Genomic DNA, 19,587 nt, shown 5'->3' on the forward strand with positions numbered 1-19,587 from the left:
GCTCGGTTATCAGCTGTAAATGCAGAATTGCAGATTATACCGTGCAGCATGCAGTGAGGATGGACTTTGTTCCTAATCAGCTCACTGTAGCAGACCCTGTTGCCACATACGTGCCGTCATTATTGCCGGAATAAAATAAAGGCCCAATGCGACGGTGTCGACGGGTTCAGTTTACGGACTTGCTCACTTCCCGATCACTTGATTAAGTGCGGGCAGCCCAGCGGACCGTTGATTGTACTGTATTCGCCATCCACGGCGCTGTACGACGCCTAGCACGCAGAAATGCCTCTCAAGATCTCCGCTTTCCTGGCGACGTCGTTGCTTGTGGGACTTAGTTATGCGGCGCTGATTCCATCCAGAGACGGCAGCTCCTGGGAGGAGGATTTTCTGGAGAATGGCGCAATCGCCGACGGTAAGTCCATCAGCTGATTGAGCGGTCCATTTAAATTTAAAAATCGATTTTTTTTCATTGCATACGATGATGCGAAAATCGAAAATTTTATAAACTCCCTGGTGACTGCGATAAAATTCATGATGCAGACTTGTAGAGTGTGAATCAACAAGTTTGCAAGCGTGGATCTATTTAATATGACAATTTTGTATCACAGATAGAATCATAGAAGTACTGTACCATCTGTACGAGACACTACGAGTACATTTACTCGTGCTGGACTGAAAACTGCTTTGGAATTGACGTAATGAACTACATAAATTTTAAATTCAAATTTGTCGCATTAGCGTTACTCAATACTCATGGTGGAGTCTTCTACTACTTTACAGTATCTCCAGTCTCAAAATCAGAATAACAGTTGACCGTAGAAGATAGTCTACAGGTAGTGATTTTTTTGAATGGGATTTTGTTAGTAGTAATTCTGCGCAAAAAAACTTACAGCAGCACTTAGTTATTTTTCTCAGGAATCAACGCCTAATTGTAGTCATATCATCATGTGATTTTTGAGATGCCGTTAGCTTTCATAATTGTAACGTGCATCATTTTAGAGGCCAAGGCCTTGCGATAAGATTAGCAAGTAACAACCATAGAGTGATAACTAATTAATGGAGACTTGAAGTTTATAATACTTCATATCGGTTTTATTTGTGCCATTGTGGCGTGCAAATGAAGCAGAGATATGAACTGCAGACTGTCTTCCTGTTGCGGTGTTCGGCTGATTGGTTAATCACATATATCTACATTTTATACATAAAGTATGTTTTATAGAACGATTGTCATGTGTACTTATTTAATATATAACCATTATTTTGCAACAGCAGGCAGCATTCAGGAGAAAATTATCGCTCCTGAAAATCCTAACAGTCATTACAAGTTAGGTTATCTAACTGTAAAAGTAGCAGTACTTGCGTAAGATGTTATAAGTGCCGCATTTATTCTGCAACATAAGAGCAGAATTATCCCATTTTATTTCATTTCTGGTCAAACAGCTCATTATTTTCTTTGTACTATGGATGCTTATATCGGCTTCGTACCATCTTCTTTCGCTTTTCTTAAATCTGCGGGCATCTTTTCGTCGATGGACAGCCGTTTCTTGCTTCGCTGCGTAACTTTCTCTTTCGGAATCTGCTCGTAGATCGTCCCGACTTCCTTATTGACGAAGCTGAACTGTTTGGCGTTGCGTTGTCTCCAATTTGGAACGTAAATGGTATGACAGAGTTTTCGACAATCTTTCGCCTACATTACATAATATTTGACTATGTGTGCGTTAATGATCTTGAAATTTGTAGACGTCTACGCCGCTTGTGGAACCACGCGTGCATGCATTGGAGATTCTGATAGCTGTGTTTCCGGAAAAAGTTGTGAATTTCTTCTTTCATATGGTGCCGCTGGTGGTGACAATAAAATTCCAGTGGAACTATACGGCAAATCTCCCAAGTCAAAATATAGCACCAAGTTCTGGGTTGGATTCGGAGTTAATTTATCAGGGAAAATGGTTAGTGGTGAAACTTGAAAATTGAACCTGTTTTTGTTGCATGAGCGTCTTGATACTGATGTTTGCAATTTTTTTAGACAAATGCAGCCGTTGTCCAGTGTGCGCGTTATCCTGATGGCTCTGGAGAAGTGGTTGCTGCGTATACAAGTGGGAAACATTCGTATCACACGCTGGACAACGTAAGTATTGCTGGGATTCCTGACATACGTACATTCGAGATTCTATCAAGCCATGAAACCGTGTAGTATTTTTTTTAAATAATAACCCTTGTGCAGAAAATCTGATGACCTGATATGAATAGCGATAAATGTATAGTCTGCAAAAACTAGCCAAAAACGACATTTTTGTATTCAAAAATGGTAAATGTTTGCTGTTTTAGAGACAACTTGGAATCAGCAATATCACTGTCACCTCGGAGGACGATTATCAGCATTGTTCTTTTGATTTGGATGTGCAGCGAACAGTTGATGGGACTGTTTATGATCTGGAGAAAGCGTATCATATTCTGGTGGGCTCCGGAAAAGTGAAAGATGACGATGACTGGGATGAGGTGGATGATGAAGATCACTGTAAGAAATTTCAAAGCAGACGTGAGCCCGTGCAGTGTGCACCTTTTCACTACATTTGTAGATAAATTAGAGGAACACTTCGACATCCCTAAAGTGACCAAAGAAGAAGTCATCATGGCATGTGGAACAAAATGTTCTTAATTGTAACGGATTCGGATGAGTGCTTGAATACATACGGTTATTCAATCATGATGATGTGTATGATTGAATATTTACCGGCGGTTTGTCTGTGATAAAGCTTGTTGCATTTTTAAAGAATTCTCTGCTTGCTTAAAATTTCGTCTTTAGTGAAATTCGATTGTTCTTAAGATTAGTGCTGCCTTTGTTTGGTGCTTATCTTTGACTTTTTCTGCTCATACTTTATCTTCAAGTATGTGAAATTGTAACTTGCGCCGTTTACGAATAGAAAGAGAAAGTGACAATAAAAGAATCGGTCAAATTTGCTCGTTTATTAGCATAGCACTGTAGTTTCAGTACGAGTATTTAAAACTGACCTGCCAAAACAAGTCGACAGATTTACAGCCCGCACATAGTATCATTCAATTCCTTAGAATTTAAGGAATTTTTTATTATGCAAAAGGTTTTTTAGTAATTTACACAGTTCAGAACATTTATACCGGGATGTTTCGAATGTAAATTTGTTGAATTTGGCCGAATGTGTTTGTATAGTACAATAATTGCTTTTCGGTGGTAAAATAGTTGACGGAAGTAAATCTGGCTGTGCGGGAATTATATTGTTATAAACGCTGTATTTCTAAATGTAATCTTTGTTCATCGTAGACGTATACCACCACTGCAACCGAACACGGCAGTGTTACGGTGTCCCAGCCGGATGTATAGAAGCAAAGAATTGTTCCCAGTTGATCTCATATGGAGTGCAGCATAACCACCGTATCCCGGTGGATCTCTATGGAACCGCGCCCAATGCGACGTACAAGAAAGACTTCTGGGTTGGCTTCGGAGCTTCACAATCCGGCGGCATGGTACTGCGTAACAGCATGGTTTCTTCGACTTCTCAAAGTTATAAAAAAACTTGTTTCTGTTAGGATCTGAGCGCTGTTGTACAGTGCGCGCACTATTCGGATGGAAAATCTGATGTTGTTGCCGCGTTTAACGCTCCCCAGCACAATTACGAACCGCTTACTCGGGTAAGCAGAAGAAATTTGTTTGAAGTGTTTTGTAGCAGATACCAGTAGACAGTATCATTCTTGTCATTTTGTATCATAATATTTTGCTTGCACTCTTCAATGGAAGAATTTAGTTAATAGAATTATAGAGAGTTTTGAAGTTATATTCGCTTAATACTATCAGTTCTCGAATTATAGAAGCACGAAGGTATCCATCACATCAGAACGCACTTCAAGAACGGTTTCGTGCGATGCGCCTTCGAACTTAACGTGGAGCGCAATGTTTCGGGCATGCTTTTCGACCTTCGCCAGCCGTATTATCTGCTGCTGGGCTCGGGCTGGATCAATGAAACAGCAAGACATAAATGTAAGTCGGATGCAAATGTCTGATTTTTAAAATTGTGATGATCACCTTTTTAGATGATCTGAAATGGCATTTGGAGAAACCATTTATTTCCAGCCAGAAAATCGTTTTTGCGTGCGGTAATAAATGCAAACCAACCGGTAGGTGCAGCTGTTAATTTTGTTCTCTTTGGTGTTTTAAAATTTTTGAATTCGTCATGAATTGCCGGAGTTGAAAGTATTGTAATTTAAAATTTCTTCCCATAGAAACGTTTATTTTATCGAATGTTTATGCCGATTGTGGAACAACACGAAAATGCATTGGTGTGCCGGACGGATGCGTTGACCAGAAAAACTGTCTTCAGTTGTTGTCCTATGGTGCCGCAGCTCACAAACACAGCCGCACCATCCCCGTTGATATCTTTGGAGCGCCACCGAATGCGACGTATGCCGACAATTTCTGGGTTGGTTTTGGAGCATCGGAATCCGGTGGCATGGTAATATAATCGTTACTGTAACATGCCTATCACTGTTTCGTTTGGAGAAAGATGGTGCTATACATCGTCTTCTTTTAACTACTTCGGCTCTTTAATTACAGGATTACACTGCTGTTGTTCAATGTGCGCAGTACTCCAACGGCACCGTTGACGTTGTGACCGCTTACAACGCCAAAGACCACAAATACGTATCGCTTCCGCATGTACGTTCCTTCGAAAATTACACCAGAAAAGCTAAGGATACAAAATACTTTTGGTCTAATGTTTATACTATCTGTAGATTCATACTCGTACTTGGAATGGTCGTTAGACCTATTTGCATTTTTTATTTTTTTACCAGTCCTACGAACACTGCTTATGATTGCCTTCGAAACACCATACTAATATTTTTTATACCATTCAAAGCCTGTATTATAATGAAGCCATAAGGGGTTTACTGGTTTTAGCATCATGCTGGGATCAAGAATATTACCACGACAAAATATGATGGCTATGTGCAGTGTTCCTTCCATTTGGATATTAGAAGAAAAGTAGCCCATGATGTGTACAATCTGCACAAACCATATTATTTGCTGTTGGGCTCCGGATGGATTAACCAAACTGCAACGAATACTTGTACGCTTTACCATCTAATGATGTATCGTTTCACTCGTGGTTACTTTTTTTAATAATCTCATGGACTGGCGTATGTTTCAGACGAACTGAAGTGGCACTTACAGAAGCCGGCTATTTCTAAGGATAAGATCGTAATGGCGTGTGGGAATAAATGTGGAGACAACGAACCGGAAATCGCTGGTAATCATTAGTATTTTAACAATTTTTAGTTTGCGCAAAAGCCGCATGCGCAGTATTATAAATATATGTTTTTACCGTTATCCGTATACATAGATGTTTACGATGATTGTGGAAATTCGCGGCAGTGTTACGGTGTTCCAACCGGCTGTGTGGATAGTAAAAACTGTCTGCAGTTGCTTTCCTACAGCAATCTTAACACTGGTACCAACACTTTGGACGTCGATCTGTACGGCACAGCTCCGAATTCCACATATCAGAATGATTTCTGGGTTGGTTTCGGAACGTCACAGTCTGGAGGCATGGTAAAGATATCTCGATTAATTCTTCCAGTGTATACTCGCTTAGCGATATTTTAGTTCTGGCTTCCATTTTCGATCCCATTTTTCTTTAAATACATAGCAGTTTTTTGTTCTTTACTGTTTTATTAACATATTCAAGGGAAGATTTAGGAACGCAATAAGAGCGCAGCCAAAATGTTGCGGTTGATACACTTTTGGTAATTGCAGGATTTGACCGCCGTTGTGCAGTGTGCGCAGTTCTCCAATGGCAATTCCGATGTTGTTGCCGCCTACAACGCACCTATGCATTCTTATCAACCATTACCTGATGTGAGGTTTTGTCTAACATGTTTTGGAAAATGTTTTGTGACATCCCGGGTTTCGCTTATAGCGCCACAACGGAATTTCGCAAATATCGACTAGATTTGCTGGCGGATTCGTTCACTGCGCTTTTAAACTGGATGTGACCAGAAATGTCGCTGGAAACTCTTATGACCTCCGTAAAGCATACTATCTCCTTCTGGGATCTGGCTGGATCAACGAAACGGCTCCCAGTACATGTAATTCAGAAATTCAGACCTTGTTACAGAATCGTAGAAGGGCGTACATAATCCTGTGTACAGGCTAAATTTTTGCGTTACCATGTTTTTTTTTTGTACAATACAGATGAACTGAAATGGCATCTCTCGAAGCCGTACGCAACGAAAGATAAAATCGTTATGGCATGTGGTAAACATTGCCGCAATCGACGATCTTCGGCCGAAGAAGAAGTTGCTGAATTACCAAGTTTCGATGGCAAGTTTTAGGATGCATTGTATTTCTTGCTGGATCCAAATTTTGATGTCATAAGGATTTCGTAAATATTTGGATTTTTATTTATACTTTTCCACTAAAGGTTTTGAATATAAGGAATTTTTGCTTAATAAATCACTGTCACAGATCTGTACGCAAAATGCGGAAAAGCACACAAATGCCAGGGTGTGCCGGAAGGTTGTGTGGAAAAGAAAAACTGCCAACAACTCTTGGCCTACCAAGCAGCTTTGAACGGTCAAATTCCCATGTGGTTGTACGGATTTCCCTATAATGCCACATACAAAGATGATTTCTGGATTGGTTTTGGAGCTTCGATTTCCGGCGGAATGGTACAACTCTCAGACCGCCTATTGTTGATTTCTTGCGATTGGTGACCAAATTTTGCCTTCGCAGGATAAAACGGCAGTAGTTCAGTGTGCGCATTATTCGAACGGAACGAATGACATCGTAGCAGCCTACAACGCACCCGACCATGAATATCAACCGTTGACTGAGGTAGAAAATTAATAAAATTTTGTTTGCACTGGCGCAATTTTGTTTGCACTGGCGTTTAAGTTTTTATAGCTGTGGAGATGATAATATTTAGCATTTCTGAGAAGAGACTTGTTGCACTTTGTAAGGAAATTGTATTGTGATATTGCAGCGGTATATCGGCATTACCCATCGACATGCTTTGCTGGTGGACGGTGCTCTCCAGTGCAGTTTCCATCTGGATGTTCAACGAAGTATTAACGGAACAACGTACGATTTGAATACCCCTTATACTCTTTTACTGGGAACGGGATGGATCAACGAAACGATGCCCAATGAGTGTGCGTATTTGATTAGCTGTAATAAATTATTAATTTTCGGAAACGGATTCCGATTCACAAATTGTATTTTGGGAGCGTGTAAAAATTAATGCATAGTCAGTGATACTTTTTTAATGGTTTGATCAAAATGTCAACTACGATGTGACTGTATTCTACAGACCAGCTGATGTGGCACTGGCAGAAGCCTCAAATTACACCAAATGTCACATTTGCTTGCGGTAACTACTGTCCGAGTCCCACAACCGGTTTTCCCGCCGTCTACGATCAGTGCGGAAAATCGCGTCGATGCTTTGGAGTTCCAGCAGGATGTCTGAATACTGGAAATTGTCTCCAGTTGCTGTCCTATGGTTCATCAGATAACAGCACAAAAATTCCAGTTGATCTTTATGGTGTGAACAATGATCCCAAGGTGCACCAGTACTGGGTTGGATTTGGAACTTCGATCAGCGGCAAAATGGTAAACGATGATTCTTAGAAGATTCTTTTTTCTTTGTGCCTGCAGATAGCAAATTTGTGTTTGTGTAATTCAAACAGCTTAATATTAATACGTCCTTACGTATACGATTACAGGAATCATCCGCAGTCGTTCAGTGCATGAATTACGGTAATGGATCTTCCGGTATTTTGGCTGGATACAATTCGCACGGTACCGACGGCCATCAGTACGACGTACTAGTCAATGTAAGTTTTCCTCAAAACTAAGAGGATTGTTTTGACTTCGTTCTGGTACTTTGTTTTGGTGCTTAGTTTGCACTTGTGCCGTGATACTTATTAAATAAAGGTTTACGATTTACGTATATAGAGCACTGAGCATATAAATATTGGCGCGTTCTTTGGTACATAGACCCGTCTGGGAATTTCGGAATTCTCCTCGGCAGTTCTGGATGGCTATGTTCAGTGCTCATTCAACCTTGATGTGACGCGCACCATTTCCAATGTTGTGTTTGATCTCCGTACACCGTATACTATTCTCCTTGGAAGTGGATCTATCACAGGCGCCGGTATGTGATAACGTATGCATTAAAAGCAGTCACTAAATCTGAGATTTTTTTAAAAGTTAAATTATTCAGTACAAGTTATGCATTTTACAGTTGAATTTTTTGAATAGGTAATCCAGATTATCACGAAACCATCCCGACGATATTCTCCCCCAAGGTCGTAATGGCTTGTGGGAATCGCTGTCCGCCCAGTGCGTGCACCGGTCAGAACTGCTTCGGTGTGCCGGAAGGATGCGAAGAGACCGGCAACTGTCAAGCCCTTCTCGCCTGGAGTGCTGTGCCCAATGGTGAGCCAACTTCCGCCGGGGTCATCCAAGTGGGACTGTACGGGCGCGTTCCTGACCGGGGTAACGCTTCGGCATTTTGGATTGGTTTCGGTGTTACGCACACCAAGAACATGGTATGCGCTTAGTTTATCTCTTTGGTTATCTTAAAATAAACAAAGACATTACTTTAGTCTGCTCTTTTGCACAATGTGTTTAAACAGATCGATTTTGTTTTTCATCGGATTTTTTTTCGAGTTTTGCCTTTGGGTGCCCTTTTTTCCCTTGTTTACCTTGGCTGTTTTCGTCCCTTTTGGATTTTATATTTTGTCAATTTTTTTAGAGTAATGCCGCTGTGGTGCAATGTGTGAAGCGACCCGATGATAAGGACAACGAAGTGCTGGCTGCTTATAACGGAAACGGGCGCCAGTATGACGTTCTTCCGGACGTGAGTCAGCAAATTACTGAAACTAGTGTTCCTCTTTGGCCGACCTCAGTTGCAGCAGTTAGTTCACCTTTGCAGAAACTGTACGGTATTCATAACTCGTCCGTTTCGATGACGGATGGGGAAATCGGCTGTACATTCCAACTGGATATTGTCCGTGAGATTTCCAATGAAACGTTCGACCTGCGCGATTACATGCATATTTTGTTGGGAAGCGGTGGCCTGCGCGAAAGAAATGGCACTCGTGAGTGGTGGTCTTGAAATGTCTGTCTGGTTTACACCTGACTTGACTTGATTGTGCGTTGTAGTTCTCCCAGGGAAACATCTCTCAAGGCCCAGAATTTCCGCCAATGAAGTGGCTCTCGCCTGCGCAAAAGACAACTGCTCAACCACCCAGCCACCAACAGTACCAACAACTCCGCCGCTAACAACGGTAGCACCAACAAATTCCACCGGAAAGTTTGTCTTCCCGAAAGACTGCGAAACCACTGACACATGCACCATTGTGGCCACGTTCCAAACTGATCCCGACGACAATGGAAAGGTCGCCGTGACCTTGGAAGGAAAAGCCGATGCCGGGCAGGAGACGTTCTGGTTTGCTTTGGGAGTGGCACCTGGCATGTCAATGGTCAGTAGCGACTGTTGGCTTAACGGAAGCGAGCGTACGGTTTTTAAGCGTAAATTTTGAGCAGCATCCAGTAGCTCACAGTCAGAATTTCGATGAATCTTCATGATGATTTATATCAAGCTGTTTGCTTCAACTATTGCCGTTACTCTTGAAGGCTAATGCCATGGTGTTGGAATGCGTGGTTTGGCGATCGAACGCCTCGATGCCAGCCCAGCCGGGAGTTTTTACATCGTACAACAGCGATGATCACAAAAATTTTCCAACGGTAATAATTCGGTTGTCGATGAGCATCTGTGCGGGCATTTCTTTTTTGGTCAGCGTAAAGTGTTACAAATTTGGCATAACAATTTGTTTCTTTATCTTGAAAATGAAAACGAGTAGTAAAAAAAATGTAGAACACGAGCACAGCCCACAACATATGACGGGGATATCGATGATATTTTTAAATTTAGAATAATATCAATTGTATTTTCCCTTGCAGGCCATGAATGGCGTAATGGCAACTTCTATGAAAGCCGTCGATGGAAAGTTCACTTGCTCCATGACAGTCGACGTAGTACGAACAGTGTTCTGGAACGACAAAAATGCCACCTTCGATCTGAATACTCCTTATTATTTGCTACTAGCTAAGGGATCAGTGACTAACGGTAACATATACTTGGTTTAAGACCTGATTACTAGTGAATTATTATTGTTTTTTTTGCGACTAGACCACACGAAAGATTACCATCAGGACAAGAGGGTTTGGTCGACCGTAACTGTGGTTGTGAATAGTACGTCTGGAGGCGATATTCCTGTTGCTCGTACTACCAACGCTTTGAAAAAAACACACGGTGAGTGCAGGAAGTACCTGTTAAAGCGCAGCCTGCGCTGTGCGTCTGTCGAATTCTTTTTTTAACCTGGCAAGACTTGCTCCGTATTTGAATTATTACTTATCATTCTTCTTGGTTTATCTTCAATATTAGCAATACTGATGGTACTCGCATGGAACTTCTGCGCCGCAATGGGAATGTTTTTTGCACGCCATACTAAAGACATGTGGCCCGATACTCAACCTTTTAAGGTCAAACTGTGGTTTACGGTAAGCTTAACATTTGCTTTCGGATTTTGTGGTAAAATGAAAGCGAATGGAATTTTCAATTGCGAAGAAATTGGCTTAAACGTCTGTTTTTGCAGATCCATCGTGTGCACATGGTTTCCGCAGTTGTCCTGTCTATCACGGCTGTGGTCATAATTTTTGTGGATAAACAGCAATGGTTGGATGTTCCTCACGCCTACACCGGCATTATTACGTTCGCTCTGGCCTTTGTCCAGCCGATTATCGCCACCTTCCGACCCCACCCGGGTACGCCGAATCGCAAATATTTCAACTGGATTCACTGGAGTATTGGATACGGAGCACTGCTGTTAGCCGGTAAGGAAGATTGAAATTTACTGAACGTAAAGATACGAACGAATTGAAATGTTTGATCGCGTGTGCCCACACTCCAACAGTGACCGTAAAATTTATTAACTAAGCGAAAAACCTTTATTCAGGTGTAACAATGGCTTTGGGTACTCTGTTGGACGCCTTGGACATCGATCCCGTGGCTACGTGGATTGTGGTAGGAGCATACGCTTACAATGCCCTTCTGCAGCTGATCTTGGAAATCCACAAAGCAGGACAGGCAAATAAGAAACGTAAGTTAACAGGTTTACTGTGATTTATTAGATTTTACTCTCTAATGCTAATAAGTTTTCCTGTAAGCATGAGCTTGTTGTTATTTATTCCGGTTTTTGTCTGATGGTTGTGTTTCTTATTTCCCGATTTCGTGGTTTAATAAATACTGCGCTTTATTTAATTTTATTTTATCTGCTTAGGCCGCGAGTCCAGAGAGCATTTGGCCAAAACCGATGATAAGCCAGAAAAGGTGGAACCGGTTATTGAGCCACTGGAACCGGTACGTACCGCGATTCTTTTCTCCCATTTTGTAATGCACTCGAGAACTGTGTTTATCATTGCAGGATGATATGGTTCGAAAGGTTATCCTGGGTTTGACTTGGCTGGGATTGTTTGGTGATACGATTGCAGTGATTGTTTTCATTGCCATTGCGTAGTGATTAGTCGATTATGTGCCCTTATAGGGCCATTAGTCGACGCAGGTTTTTGCATTTTACCGGTGATTTAATTTTATTTCTGTGATGAATGTTAAACTTGATCTTGGCCTGTTGTGAGTGTTCACTTCTTCGCCAGAAGTGTGCTCTCCTGCCATTTGTTGATTTATTGTTCTGTGATTTTGGTATCGAAAGGAAAAAAAACTTGTCAGTAACGTAAATGTTACGGGTACAGATACAACACGCAATGTAAAATACATACAGCGCAAAATACGAACACGGTTTAATCAGTGGCATTAAACAGCGGCCAGCCTGTTGAGCACTAATAAATAATACTGAAATATCCTGATAAAAGATCAAAAATAAAAATTTTAGTCACTCCCATTTGCCGTACCAGCGGCAAAACTATTTAAACTAGAAAACAACCTAAAATTTTTAAAAGGCCTTGCTCCAAGTAACAAAGCTTCCGAAGTTGTTTTTGTTGTCCCCTTTCGAAGCGCAAATCATCTGGCAGATGGCTTGATTGCCCGTCGTGTGGCATTTATCATGGCAGTCCTGGGGTGAGGTACCGGCAATCAGCGCGCTGTTTTCTTTTGAAATAGCATCTGAAAAGGAGCTCATCCGTAAAGTACCGTTGGAGAAATACAAAATAACTCGTAGAATACTAACTAATGGGAGGAGAGGTCGTCGAGGTGCCGTTTCCCGCAACCACAATGGTGTCATCGTCATCTGTAAAAAATTAGAATAATTCAGTAAAAAAATCGCAAAAATTCTGTATAAAAAAACAAAACATCCCATCCAATTACTGCACGCTGCTCACCGACATCCTGATCATCGCTTTCGTCTTCCGCACTGGCGCCGAGATCAGTTCGACCGGCACGAGCTGGCACACTTCCCGCACGGGCCGGGACACCCAGAAGGTTCGCCCAGATGCCGTTTGGCCGCTTTGAAAGGTCCCGGACCCAAGAGGCCATGCGCCAGGCCAGGTGGAACTGCAAGTCCCGATCCCGGAATCATGCTGGGCGAAACGGAGCCGGCCATTGAATTTGCCCCGAGACCACTGCCGCTGGTAAACATGCCGCCCGGATAGGCGATGGCAGTCAGCGGGGCTTGCGACCCTCGAACGGTTCCCACTCCGATGCCGGGATTGACGCCGCCAGCTACGGCTTGGACAGGGACAGATACCAAAGAGTAACCACCTAGAAAAACGATATTATTTGTTAAATTATGAATAGTTTGTTTTTATATATTATTATTGTTTGAAAATAATTTTCTCTGAATAGAAAAAAGAGTAAGTTTATCACGAAAAAATCACGAAGCAAAAATTTTTAGAATTTTATGCAGCAACCAAAAGTTACTGACGAGCTTAATTAGCAGTTTACAGAGCACGGCGATTTTCTGCCTCGCTGACCGCTGTTTTGCTATACTTCTACTGAATTGAGCTAAATTACCAAAACCATCCGCCGCTGGGTACAATATCATCTGAACAGGCGCCTGGGTCACCGGAACCACGATCGGCAGTGTAGTGGACGTGGGCAACGTCGTCGAGAAGGTATCCACGGATGTGGCAGTGGTGGCCATGGAAGCATCCGTCACCAGCGCAGTGGGCTTGACCGGCATTTCCGTGGTCTCACCAGTCGTCATCCCTGTAGTGGCAGTGGAGCTCTGCGCATCTGTAGTCCCCATCGTAGTGGTTTCAGTAGCCATCGTCGTACTGGCTTCTGTAGTTGCAGTCTCGGTGATGGTCGCCTCCGTGACAGCGGTGGTTGTGGTGTCTTGAACCGTGGTTGTGGTTTCGGGTGCGGTGGTTGTAACTTCTGCCGTGGTGGTTGTCGCCTCGGATGCAGCGGTTGTGACGTCCTGTGCCGGTGTCGTTGATGCGATTTCGCTCACCGTTGATCCGGATGTGGTCGCCGTGGTTGTGTTGGATGCGTCGACGTTTGACGCTGTTGTCGTGGATGCGGCGTCGTCGTCCATTTCAAGCCATGGCTCGCCCATCTGGCGCTTGACCCGACCGAACGTAGCGTTTACTGTTTTAAGTGGGATATATCCCAATCGCGCCTGTTCCTCGCCGGTCAACTTGCTGAAGTCGAATTCGTACCAGCTGAATCCACGGGACACTAAAGCGCGCTCCGACCAGTGTTTCGTTACTGATCAAAACTGCAAACAGCTCATATTTCATTGTCAAGTAACATGTGCCATATCTGCATACTAAAAATAATGATTATTCGTTAATTCGGTTACAGTGTATGAACTGGATGCTTGTATATATACTCTTCCTTTAATTGCGATAGCAACCTCTAATATGACTGCTTTTAAGATCAACGCGGAACATTTAGATTATTAAATGTTATATAATTTTTGATTGGTACTTACTATTAACTCGTATCATTAAATTATTAAATTGTTACATGATTTCTTCTCGGTTTTCTTTACCTTTGAAAAGCTTGAACTCGTTGCACAAGTTGGTAACATTAATAAAAGTGGGAAGTCCGGGACCGGTGATGTTCTGGGCCGTGAAGAAGGTATTGTAGCAGTGGCACCGATCCGGCAGCAGAATGGCATGTGGAACAGCAGCGCATTTCCTGGTAGCATCCGTCATCGGCTTGACCTCGCATTTCCTACTACAGTTCGGTGGCATTGCCAGAATTCCGGCTTCCACCGCCATTTCTTCAGCGCTGTTGACGAAGTTTTCCACTGCAAACAACCATTATTAAAATCTATATATTAGAAAACCAGAAAAATAAGCAACTGCTCAAAATTCAATATCCTGCGTGAGCAAATTTTTAACGAGCAAGAAATCAAAGAAAATGTGGCCGGACAAATGTGGATTTGGTTCGGCAGAGTAAAATCGACCTTTCAGCAACTGCGCTATTGCGAATTACCCTGTATTCTGCATAATTTTTTAACTTTTCGATTTTTGATATTAATTACCGGTAAGGACAGCATTTACTACTCATATTAAAATCGGTCACGCTTTTAAAAGACTTACCAGATATTTTCTTGGCACATTCCGTTATCCCAAGACTCATCAGCAGAACCGAGGAAACCAGAGCCGCAGCTGCAAAATAGGGAGATGCGGCCATCCTTCGCCCGCGATCCATTTCACAAAGCGATTCGAAGGAAAAAAGATATTCACATACAATGATCACAGGCTAGTTATAGTTCTTCTAGTAAAACTTCAAGCACACTGATAAGTGCAAGTCATTCGGATTGGATTGGAAAAGCAAACAAATTGAATGATAGTGTACTGCTACGAAATTTCAAATTTCTTTTATCCAATTTTTCTCGAATGGCCTGCTCGAAAATAATTTTAAATACCGTTACATCAGCGTAGCTATAGAGCGAGTACGAGCATCATTTTATAGTGGCGTGACCGGGCACACAATCTGAGTCTATTGTATATGCTGCGACATCTCCAATCAAATCGCATACATTCGTAATTTTCCCGGATTCATGGGGGATTTTTTGTTTTGGCGTACGCTTCATTAAGTACTATATTGAACATTTACCTTCAGTTATATACAATCGTACATTTCCACATTGGCAGGCAATCATGCGTGTTCCATAGCAAATATTGTACGAATATTATGTACCGCCGTACTAAGCATTTGCGCTGTGCATTCATGCCCGGCGTATAATACCTTTGACAGCTACAAAGTAGCCTTTGGTCATCGGTACTCTGACACACTCATTTACCAGAGTCATAATCGCCGCTCTGCAGTTGCACGTACCGTATCAGTGATAACGATAATTATTACTAATATCAATGATAATTATTATCAATTGTCAACGATAATTAGTATGACCTTATTTACGTTTTAACTGAAACTCCGTATGCATTAGAATTCTTTATTGATTTTGTCAGCAAAAAAGCTTTTCAAACAGTGGTACATGTAAGGAAAATGTTAAAGTGCCGCAATCAGGGACTGAAATGTGTTAAAAGTCAAAAGGCTGGCTTCTCCCACATCACATGCCCGGCAAACCAGAAGACCGTTTCCACTGCAGAACTAAATATTGCAACATTTCAGTCTCAACATTGCCAGTGAATCAACTACAGTATGCACAAATAGTTGTATGTATAGCGTGACAAATCTTCATGGAATTCGTTTTGAATAATAATCGTGAACTGGCAAAAGCGCAGTCGTAATCGTATACCAAAATTTGAAACTGCATCTGAACGAACATACGAGCATTGCAAGCATTCGAACATGTATTCTGTTTTAACTAACTGAACTGCAAATTCTCCAGAACAAGGCACAATTTTTTAAGCTTAAATACTTTTTGAAGTGAGGTGATTTGACGCAGGCGTTCAATGAATGCTGCCCGCGTTACTAGTAATTCCGTAAATCTGTATACGTGTTGTTTGTATTTTTGTGTCACGTGGGAAGTATGGGAAGGCCAGGGCATATAACTGACTTACCAAACTTGACCTTAAATTCTTTTAGTTTGCACAATTTTTCTGAAATGACGTTAATCGCCCGCGAATGCGATGCAACAGTCAGTCAGTCACGTTAGATTTCAATACATTCAGGAAATTAAAGTAATGGTGGTAACGCCTTTGAAACAATCGCTTCTTTACCCAACGAAAGTGTTGTCTACTTGAACGACTGTCGATTTTCTGGATTCAGCATTACACTTCACATAATATTGCTAAATCATACATTTTTCTAATGGTTTAGCCCGAAACGTGAAACACGTCCTACTTCGATGAGGATGCCATAAAAGGCTGCAAAGTAGCCGGTAAGAAACCTGTTGTTAGCATTCTCTGTTCGTAAATAATATTTTTTTGTGAAATTTGTACAAATAATATAGTTTCCAAACATACTAAAGAGAATGTTTACAACCTCAGTTTTTGCACTCTGTGCAGTGCTCACCATCAGTTGCGTTTCCGCTCAAAATACTAATACTATGCCTAGTAAGTTCTCAAAAATTTTAAATATTTTTATTCAGTTTCGAAAAGTAGTTAATGGATATCGATAAATTTCAGCACCTTATAACCTACAATCATACGACTCGGACCGAGCGATGCAGAATTTCTCCGGTCAAGAAAGCGGCGCGTTCTATTCGCATCCGGGCTTTTACAGCTACCCTCGGCAGCCGTACGTCGCCGGAACGAGAAAGCGATTTATTATCACTCTACCCACTTATTGTCGAGCCCAGCTATCCCTGGACATGACCAACACCTACACGTTTAACATTCGTGATTACGACTTTGGGGTGATGTTCGATGGGAAACTGGCCACGAATATTGGAACGACGATGTGTGACCAAAAAAGTTATATGAATCTCCAGCAAAGTACGGTTAAACAATTGGTAGTGTCAAAAGATTCATCGTTTAATATATTGGCTTAAAACTATTAATATACAATCGAACTGGCTATCAGCCGGTGAAACACAAGTATTAGTTTTTATGCATTGTATTTATAATGTCTTCCTTCTCTTTTGCAGAGGGTACCAACTACCAATGTACGTTCTTTCAGCTTATGGATTAATTTCTGAACGTAGTGTAAAAAATAAATATCCTTTCGCAGCGGTGACCACTTCCGACAAATCAGCAACTCGAACCTTTTTAAGCAGCACCAATGTGGCGGTGTTTGACTTCTGCGCTGACCCTTACAACCTGGATAACGATCCCACACGCAGACTGGGATTCGCCATCAGCTGGAACTGTATACGCACTCCGACGAACCCCAATCCAACAACCACGACAACCACCACGACCCCACAACCAACAGTTACTAATCCTGCAGTCGCTAACTGTGGTGTTCCCATCAACTCAAACAACCGACCAAGTACCGCGTTCCAGACTGAGGCGTCGACTCGCATTGTCGGCGGTGTGCCGGCCGCATCCAACTCCTGGCCGTGGGCAGTTGGTCTGATTAACACGCAGTATGGAGGACAGTTTTGCGACGCCACTGTGGTAGGCTAATTATTTTTCACAGCTGTAGCAATACTTACCTGTAGGTTATTTGAAAATTTCCAAACTAAGTGGTTAAAGAGATATCATATAATGTATGATCTGCAATTTAAGAATAGGTTTTTATTGAATTATTTGAAAACTTGATTCTTTAATTTTAATGTTGTCCGTTGCAGTTAAATAGCCAGTGGGTTGTTACCGCCGCGCACTGCGTTAATACTAGTACGGAAGCAAAGTTCCAGCAAAACGTGAAGGTATTGTACTTGTACATACAATACGTAAACCATAGTGCAGTACATACATGGGATAGCGGTATGCCGAGTAAAAAATAATGGAACTGCTTACCATTAATTAGGCTTTATACTTCTTGGTTGGATTTTATGTATTTCTAAATAACTGAACCTTTGCAATGACAATTTTGAGCCTCTTAGCGGCTTGTGAGCCGTTAAAACTTTAATGTATTGGTTTTAGGTTTATTACGGCAGCCAGAATTTGCTGAACAGCCAGGTAAATACCACGTACTTACTCTCAGGAATTTAAAATTCATCCGTATTATAAATTGGGTCGATTAAATTTTGACCCAATTATAAAAGCTATAAATTAATAAAAAACATGATAACTTGATACCTTGTATTGTACTGTACATTTAGCAAGCCAGCGTCGCCCGCGTCATTTGCCATCCGAACTACAATACGGGAAACCAACCATTCAGCAATGATGTTGCACTGATTAAGTTAACTGCGCCTATTCCGAATTTCCCTAATTCCATGGTATCACCAATTTGTCTGCCAAGCCAGGCAATCGGAACTTTCCAAGCACAGTCGTATAACAGAACCACAGGTCGTCCGTTTGCATATGTGGCTGGCTGGGGAACGATTCAGTCCGGACAACGTAAAAATTTTAACTCGTATTGTGAAATGATATACAGTATTATACACTCTCAGTTTACGTGGCTTTGACGAAAGCGATCTTTTAAAAATTGCAGAAAACAGTGATGCAGCAATTGGATCCGGTAGTGATCAGCTCCGGCAGACCAATATCGACATATTTAGCAGCACTGACTGTCATAAAGCATACGATTACGGGAACACACGGTTCCCGGACACTGCGGTAATGTTGACTCCCTGCTAAAAGATTTAAAAGGTCAGACTATTCTGAGTTCTGCGCTTTTCGATAGATTTGCGGTGGCATAACTGAAGGTGGACGGGACTCTTGCCAAGGTAAACTCACCATCACTTGCGGTTAGAATGGAATGTGTTTTAATATTTTTGCGCTTACACGGTGCATCTCTTACGTTTCACTTTCACATACCATGTTTACGATTTCTGGCAAGTTTAATTCTGGAATCTGCTGTCTATTAGTACTGTCTCAGCCCGAAGGGCAAGCGTACTTCATATAATCAATGTTAGCTAAAGTTTTCGCTGATTATCCCTGCCAAATTGAAACGCATTTCAGGATGCCAAGTTGTTGTTTGATTGTAGGAGATTCTGGGGGACCCCTCGTGATGGCTGTACCACCAACTTACAACAGTTACGCGCTGTACGGGATTGTATCGTTCGGTGCCGGATGTGCCCAGGCCGGTCTACCAGGAGCGTACACCGATGTCTTCCAATTGAAAAAATGGATAACGGACTCAATGGCAGATCCCCGCAATCAGTGAAAATTTTGGAAACTATTCCAGAAGTTAATGCACAGAGACGGTTCAACAGACCTGCCGGTGTAATGTAAACTGTTTCTTCACAAGATTACGCCGGTAACTGACCATGAGTACAACGCCGGTGCTTCGACAGTGTGTCGTTCGAAATACGTTGTTGTGGTTTAGCGTGTCTTGCCGCACTAGATCAAATTTTCTCAGATTAATTTATTAACATTGTTACACATGCGCATTTTCCTGGTGTATGAAAAATGGGAAAAAGTAAATACCATTGATGCAAATAATCGGTAAGGAAGCGAACTGCCAAGTTTTTTAAGTGCCACGTGCGGCAACGGCATAATATTAATTTTAAAAGTTATAAGAAGACAAACTGATCTCATAAGGTTTATGTTTGGTTACCTGTATT

At 41.9% G+C, this 19,587-nt stretch overlaps 3 protein-coding genes across 3 annotated transcripts; 2 read left to right on the plus strand and 1 right to left on the minus strand.

Moving 5' to 3' along the window:
* The first annotated feature begins 102 nt into the window (after positions 1 to 102).
* On the plus strand, positions 103 to 11,822 carry LOC129597976 (uncharacterized). The gene is made up of 35 exons (XM_055495691.1): positions 103 to 412; positions 1,587 to 1,658; positions 1,741 to 1,946; positions 2,024 to 2,125; positions 2,326 to 2,515; positions 3,296 to 3,498; positions 3,562 to 3,663; positions 3,841 to 4,009; positions 4,063 to 4,146; positions 4,252 to 4,481; positions 4,583 to 4,684; positions 4,928 to 5,096; positions 5,178 to 5,276; positions 5,370 to 5,578; positions 5,783 to 5,884; positions 5,946 to 6,114; positions 6,221 to 6,349; positions 6,494 to 6,696; positions 6,761 to 6,862; positions 7,011 to 7,179; positions 7,338 to 7,636; positions 7,750 to 7,860; positions 8,024 to 8,180; positions 8,288 to 8,577; positions 8,784 to 8,888; positions 8,964 to 9,129; positions 9,194 to 9,513; positions 9,668 to 9,778; positions 9,995 to 10,160; positions 10,224 to 10,346; positions 10,479 to 10,594; positions 10,690 to 10,927; positions 11,050 to 11,193; positions 11,374 to 11,453; positions 11,518 to 11,822. Exons 1-35 carry the CDS (start codon positions 283 to 285, stop codon positions 11,608 to 11,610), a joined length of 5,460 nt encoding a protein of 1,819 aa, XP_055351666.1. The 5' UTR covers positions 103 to 282; the 3' UTR covers positions 11,611 to 11,822.
* Positions 11,804 to 13,761, minus strand: LOC129597934 (hepatitis A virus cellular receptor 1-like). The gene is made up of 4 exons (XM_055495637.1): positions 13,059 to 13,761; positions 12,428 to 12,806; positions 12,277 to 12,336; positions 11,804 to 12,212 (listed from the first exon to the last, which is right to left on the minus strand). Exons 1-2 carry the CDS (start codon positions 13,603 to 13,605, stop codon positions 12,472 to 12,474), a joined length of 882 nt encoding a protein of 293 aa, XP_055351612.1. The 5' UTR covers positions 13,606 to 13,761; the 3' UTR covers positions 11,804 to 12,212; positions 12,277 to 12,336; positions 12,428 to 12,471.
* Positions 13,762 to 16,352: 2,591 nt separating this feature from the next.
* On the plus strand, positions 16,353 to 19,531 carry LOC129597954 (transmembrane protease serine 9-like). Its single transcript, XM_055495661.1, has 10 exons — positions 16,353 to 16,525; positions 16,598 to 16,906; positions 17,059 to 17,076; positions 17,142 to 17,530; positions 17,704 to 17,781; positions 17,999 to 18,034; positions 18,178 to 18,418; positions 18,513 to 18,637; positions 18,705 to 18,747; positions 19,009 to 19,531. Exons 1-10 carry the CDS (start codon positions 16,444 to 16,446, stop codon positions 19,185 to 19,187), a joined length of 1,500 nt encoding a protein of 499 aa, XP_055351636.1. The 5' UTR covers positions 16,353 to 16,443; the 3' UTR covers positions 19,188 to 19,531.
* The last annotated feature ends 56 nt before the right edge of the window (positions 19,532 to 19,587 follow it).

The sequence above is a fragment of the Paramacrobiotus metropolitanus genome, unplaced genomic scaffold (genome assembly GCF_019649055.1).
Source record: "Paramacrobiotus metropolitanus isolate TYO unplaced genomic scaffold, Prichtersi_v1.0 Parri_scaffold0000112, whole genome shotgun sequence".
NCBI classification, from domain to species: Eukaryota; Metazoa; Tardigrada; class Eutardigrada; order Parachela; family Macrobiotidae; genus Paramacrobiotus; species Paramacrobiotus metropolitanus.

What these genes read in the sequence shown, in the direction of transcription:
- LOC129597954 (XM_055495661.1), top strand. Translation starts at nt 16,444, where the DNA reads ATGTTTACAACCTCAGTTTTTGCACTCTGTGCAGTGCTCACCATCAGT. An exon ending in CACGGTTCCCGGACACTGCG is followed by an intron (nt 18,638 to 18,704) that starts GTAATGTTGACT and finishes GCTTTTCGATAG; the next exon opens with ATTTGCGGTGGCATAACTGA. An exon ending in TGGACGGGACTCTTGCCAAG is followed by an intron (nt 18,748 to 19,008) that starts GTAAACTCACCA and finishes GTTTGATTGTAG; the next exon opens with GAGATTCTGGGGGACCCCTC.
- LOC129597976 (XM_055495691.1), top strand. Translation starts at nt 283, where the DNA reads ATGCCTCTCAAGATCTCCGCTTTCCTGGCGACGTCGTTGCTTGTGGGA. An exon ending in GGTGGATGATGAAGATCACT is followed by an intron (nt 2,516 to 3,295) that starts GTAAGAAATTTC and finishes TGTTCATCGTAG; the next exon opens with ACGTATACCACCACTGCAAC. An exon ending in TGGCACCTGGCATGTCAATG is followed by an intron (nt 9,514 to 9,667) that starts GTCAGTAGCGAC and finishes TTACTCTTGAAG; the next exon opens with GCTAATGCCATGGTGTTGGA.
- LOC129597934 (XM_055495637.1), bottom strand. Translation starts at nt 13,605, where the DNA reads ATGGGCGAGCCATGGCTTGAAATGGACGACGACGCCGCATCCACGACA. An exon ending in CCCAGCGGCGGATGGTTTTG is followed by an intron (nt 12,807 to 13,058) that starts GTAATTTAGCTC and finishes TCGTTTTTCTAG; the next exon opens with GTGGTTACTCTTTGGTATCT.